The following is a 6,000-nucleotide window of genomic DNA, read 5'->3' as shown; positions in this document are numbered from 1 at the left end:
AATTACGTCAGAGGTTAGAAAATTTAAGTAAAAAAGAAAGGTGAAAAGCAGATTTTTCAGGCCATGATGTTAAGACCTAATCTTGCACGCATCTTTTTTGTGATGCAAGCAGCCAGTTAGCTTAGCTTTATTGCTGGTGTGGTGTCACTTTACAGCACATTCTCTGCGAATAAATAAACTGTCAGACTTCATCCCTTGACCTGTCCTTCTGTCTGGACATTCTGGCCTCAGTACTTTATGACTGTAACTTGGCAACCATTCCAGTTGTTCAATCTTAAAAATGCCCAAGGGTTCTAATTTATCTTCTATCTTTACCACAACGGGCCATTTTTAAGCACAGGGCTTGCCTCCAATTGCTTAAGTCCCCTTAGCCCTCTACATGCCTAGATGGCACACAAATTAAAAATAAAAACCATCCATCTTTTGGAGGTATTATATACATGTCATAGGTTAAAGTTAAAAATAAGTAACAAGCTATTCCACCTTGACCCTGTCTGGAATGACTGGAAAAAAATTAAATAGTAAGGATGGTGGTGTTGCTGTGGGTTCCCAATTCAATTCCCTCTTATTTTCATTCCAGAAGGGTAGTAGTGCTAATCTGTTGCAGCAAAAATATTTATTTACAGGGCAATCCTAAACAGTTACTCCAGTCTAAACCCACTGAAATCAATGGGCTTATACTGGAGTAACTCCGTTTAGGATTGTAGAGTGCGGGAGTGAGTGAGAGAGTGAGTGCCTACCTTTTTGAGACTCAAGGTGGATTGCAAAATAGAAAGACAATGCAGACCAACCCCCCAGTTTAAGTAATAAGACACCATAAACAATGCAGAATACGGGTTCCAAAGTTCAATGCAAAAAGAGCAAGTAAGCAAGAGCAAGATAGTACATACAATAACAGTGTCATAGACCACAATACTATACTAAATTTATAAGCAGGAGTTTTGTGGCGCCTTAAAGACTAACAAGATCTTGTTCTAGCATAACTTTCAGTGGACTAGAGTTTAGTTCATCAGCTGTATATAGTAGGTCCTTACTAAGCAGACATTTATATATGAGGTTATAAAAAAAAATAACGGCACAGTTAAAAGCTGTGAAATAAAGGAAGCGAGATGTAATGATCTAAAATTTAAATGCAATCAAGAAAAGTACAGAGGCCTTTCACAGTGGCAGTAACAGGCAGTCTACTTTTCCCAACCTAGTTGATATCAGTAAGGGCTGAAGGATTCCCGGGTTTTGCTAAGATGCTGGAGAGTTCTGCTTTTTGGCCCAAGGCAGTTTATATAAAATACACATAACAAGCAGGGCTCATTTCGAGGGGGAACGCACAGGAAAGCAGTTCCAGTAGTTCCCCAAAGAGGTCACATGACAGGTGGCCCCACCCACCTGACTCTCAGCCATTTTGGGCCCGTTTCAGCCTGGATTGGGTCCGAAATGGCCTGGATCGGGCCTCTCATGGGTGGTGGATCACTCTCCCACTCAGCAGCAGCCTGATCCTGACCATTTTGGGCCCCTTTTCAGCCATTTTCAGTCTCTTTTTGCCATTTTGGGCCCAATTTTGGCCCTGAATGGCCAGGATTGGATCCAAAACAGCCAGGATTGGTGATGTCAGGGGGTGTGGCATATGCAAATCAGTTATGCTAATGACACGCTTCCAATGATGTCAAGAGGCATGGCATATGCTAATGAGTTATGCTATGCGTTCCTCCAGCTCTTTTTCTACGAAATGACCCCTGATAACAAGGTAAGAAATCCATCCCCTTCCCTGGTTGTTCCAGCTGCTGCTGAATGAAAAGACCTTTCTCCCTTGCCTTTTGCAGGGTGTCTGGCTGCTGGCAGAGTCCAAGGGACGACAGCTGGACATTCAGGCCAACTTCATTGCTCAAATAGGCAGCCTGAGTAAATCACCCTTGTGCCTAGCCACCTTTGCAGGGTTATTGTGAAGATAAATCAGGGCATCTCCGTATGCACATCCCCAGTTGGACTGGGTTGTGGGTAGAAAATGCTCAGTCAAGAAGAAACAACATTATGCAAAGTGAGACATCTACTGCCCCCTTATCCAAATGGACTCTCTTTCTCTGGCTTTCTCCCTGACTCATGACTGCATAGGATGGCTCTTGGTTCATCTTTTTATTCCTGTCACTTGTGTCTGCATTTAGTAAAGGGAGAGAAGCTCCGTTGTGTGTAAAAATCAATGATGCACACAGCATTGCCTTGGCATTGTGACTAAAGGAAGACTGTGGCCCGTGTAAAATGTGTATTGCAAATGGGCTTGCTTGCATCTTTTGACATTTCAAAGGCCTCCAAAGCAGGGATGGCAGATTAAATAGGCAGAGCAGCTCTGTAATGCAGTACAGCACTCCTTATGGGTAAAGAGGGAGGTTTCGGAAGGCTGTAGCTAAATCAAATGCCTCATTGCATATAGGAGAGTGAAGGCAAATAAACTGGAGTGGTTTCTGCACAACTTTTCTGTCTGTAGAGAATGCCTTCCTTTATACTTCACTGCATGTATCAACATAAATGGAATAAAATAAATGAAGATGTTATTTTGTAACCAGATGGGCAAGCAAAGGCAGATGGGAAACCAGATTCGTCCTGGCTCAGTAAACCTTAGTTACCCATAAAGAGCCATCTGAATGCAGAGAACATAGCAAAACTTCAAAGGAAGCAGAACTCGCCTTCGAAAAGGGCTTCTGCTTGGCTCTGTCAGTTATGGGAAATTGCCTACTGAGGTGTGAAAATTCATGCTTAAAGAAAGCCAGCACATTATCTGTTCTATTTTTATCCTACTCTTCCCCCTAGCAGCTCAGGATGGCACACAAGGTTATCGCCTTCCTATTTTTGTCTTATAACAACCCTAAGTTATGTTGAGGGAGCATGTCTGACCTCAGGTTTACCCTGTGAACTATGTGGCTGTGGAAGGATTCGAATCCAACTCTCCCCAGTCCTTGTCCAATATTCGAACTGCTACATCACACTGACTCGCTGCTATACTCTACTGTTCCTATTGTGTTCTACGAATCTGGACTTTTGTTTCTGTCTTGGATATCATACGGGGTACCCATATTTCGCTCAGATGCTTTACATACAACATATCTTCCATATTTCGTTCAGTTTTGCAAACAACGTTGCAATAACTCATCATTTTTTGCTGCTCATCACAACAAACCTGCAAGGTTGCACACTTTGCTGCTGGGGGACACTGACCAAGAGGCAGTGACTGTCTTGAGCCCTGAAAATCCACCCCCCCCCCAAAGGAAGGACATGAATCCAGGTCTTCAAAATTTCTAGTCCCTGGCTTTAAAGAAGAGTTTACCAGACTCACCGTGCTGGTCTTGAACAACTAAGCCAGTGGTTTAGATCACTGTACTCATCACTTGTTTGATTACTAGACCCAACTCCAGTTTCAAGCTCCTTCCTCACAGTTATCAGCAGCTATCACAGAAAGCCTGCTCCCCCGCCCTTTTTCTTATTTTTTTATAGTCTGCCTTTCTTGCTGAAACTCAAGGCAAATTACGTAGTGCAAGTCAATGCAATAATTAATTCCATTGTAATTAATAAGCAATGTAATAAAAATGTAAAAAAATGTAAAAAAAAATAAAAAAATAAATGTAGTAAAAAGACTGCAGCAGTCTGAAACCAAGCATAGATATAATATGTTACTTGGGTTGCCAACCACTAGGTGATGGCTGTCAATCCCCCAGAATTGCAACTGTTCTCCAGGCCACAGAAATCAGTTCCCATGGAGAAACTGGATGCTTGGGAGGGTGATCTCTATGCCATTATACCCTGCTCCCCAACCCTGCCCTCTTCAGGCTCCATTCCCAAAGTCTCCAGGAATTTCTCAACCTGGAGCTGGCAACCGTATTACGTACCTATAAAGCAATGCAGTGAGAACAGATTAGCAAACAGATAATACACACTGTGCATCGTGGTATAGTTCAGTGTCCTGCTCCCTTTATAAAAAGCACCTTCCCAAATCATTTTGTTATGATCTAGCCCCATTTCCTTGATAAAAATGCCCGCCTTGAACCATTCTGTTTTACATGACAAAAGTGTGGGAGCCTTCCTAATGATCTCAGGCAGACCGTCCCAAAAGGTATAATTGATATTTGTCTTGCCTTTTATTACTGGGTGCCAATTCTTGACTGGAAAGCCGGGCAAAATGCAATAGAGTAAATGAATAAAGTGCATAGAGAATGGGAGCAGGCCCTGATGTACAGTTTGGAGGGGTTCTTTTAGGGGCGAGGGAGTTGTAGCAGGATGAAAACCAGGAACGCTGATAACAGGCCTTTGCTCTGACACTGAGATCCTGGCTTGGCAGACATCAAAGTGTTTATTTACAAACTCTATCCTCAAAGCAGTGGTTCTTATGCATTAATTTAGCACTGCGGCTGCACAGTTATCTTTAAACTGAGGCTCTAAAGAACCGCAAAGAAGGATTTCCCCTTGAAATAGGTCAGAGCTGCAGTCCTTTGGGTTCTGTTCTCCAGCTCCCAACTTTGATGAGGCATCAAAGGCCCAGATCGCTTTCTAGATTATCTCTGCCCTCTCCATTTAAGGAAGCTTTCATCAGCATTCACTTAATTGTGTTTTGAATGTAGGACGAAGGCATCCACAGACCGACAGAAAAATATCCATAGTATTCTGTCATTGCTTTAGTCCAGAAAGACATCCATTAATGGTGACCTGTAAGATAGCTGTAATCTTAGCACATTTGCTGATTTTTCCGAACATGTCCCACCTCTTTTTTCATCTCTCTAAATAGAATGCATATTGGTGCTGATGGTAGAAAGATGAGAAATTGAAATCGTTAATATTTAAATTAGAATTTTTTTGGTATTCTGTTGCTCACAATCCTTTCTCCCTTCATTAATGATATGTGCTTTTGAAGATTAGAAAGAAGGAAGGGGCTTTTAAATGTCAAAGGTAAAGTTAGTGTAGAACAAGTATCATCTTTTAATCGCTTCAAATAAAAAAATGGTATATCTTCCTAATATAGATGCTTTCTTTTCTTTTCTTTCCCTTTTCTATTTTAGTTTTTCATCTGCTTTCTGTGTTTATTTTTTCTTTTCTTTCATTCTGTTTTCTTTTTTTTCTCTTTTCTTTTTGATTGTATGTTTTATAAATATGTTGGAAATTTTAATAAAAGTTTATATAAAAAAGAATCCCTCTTCCCTTCACCACCACACTATTTGTGGATCTAAATATAAGATGGTCAAGAGTCCAGTAGCACCTTTAAGACTAACCAACTTTACTGTAGCATAAGCTTTCGAGAACCACAGTTCTCTTCGTCAGATCTGACAAAGAGAGCTGTGGTTCTCGAAAGCTTATGCTACAGTAAAGTTGGTTAGTCTTAAAGGTGCCACTGGACTCTTTACTATTTTGCTACTACAGACTAACACGGCTAACTCCTCGGGAAATATAAGATGAGCCTTGTTGGCTTAATCCAGTGGATCATCTACTCCAGTATTCTCCTTTGTGCTGTAGCCAACCAAATGCTCCTGGAAGGCCTACAAGCAAGACATGGAGGCCAAGGCTACTGTTTCCCATCAGCACAGGTATTTAGAGGTTTACTGACTCTAACCCTGGAGGTACTATTCAGAAACCATGGCTATTAGCCCTTGATGGACTTAACCTTCACTAATTTGTCTAATCCCTGTTTAAAACCATCTGAATCGGTGGCCATCAATACCGCATCATGTGGCAGCGAATTCCACAAGTGTATTGTGTGAAGAAGTACTTCCAATCAGCTCTTGAAATTTAGATTGTTTCTGTAAGGGAACTTCTTTTCTTACACCCTTACTTTAAATAACACTCCCACTTTCTGGCTGGATAAAACTTCCACTTTGGAATGTATCTGAAGAAGGGAGCTTTGACCCTGGAAATCAAGTTTTAGGCGGGTAGCCATGTTGGTCTGCAGTAGAACAGCAAGATTTTAGTCCAGCGGCATCGTAGCGACTGACAAGATTTCCAGGGTGTAAACTTTCAAGAGTCAGAGCT

The 6,000-nt window shown here is 41.6% G+C and overlaps 1 protein-coding gene across 1 annotated transcript in view; it reads left to right on the top strand.

Moving 5' to 3' along the window:
• Positions 1-1,723: 1,723 nt before the first annotated feature.
• Positions 1,724-6,000, top strand: part of JAM3 (junctional adhesion molecule 3) — a 54,524-nt gene continuing 50,247 nt past the window's right edge. Inside the window, exon 1 of the mRNA XM_054998004.1 lies at positions 1,724-1,741. Within this exon, the coding sequence (XP_054853979.1) occupies positions 1,724-1,741 (18 nt within the window). The remainder of the gene's footprint in view (positions 1,742-6,000) is intronic.

Source organism: Eublepharis macularius, chromosome 14 (assembly GCF_028583425.1).
Source record: "Eublepharis macularius isolate TG4126 chromosome 14, MPM_Emac_v1.0, whole genome shotgun sequence".
Lineage (NCBI taxonomy): Eukaryota > Metazoa > Chordata > Lepidosauria > Squamata > Eublepharidae > Eublepharis > Eublepharis macularius.
The sequence above is the reverse complement of the archived record's forward strand: the minus strand, read 5'-3'. Positions and strand labels throughout refer to the sequence as shown.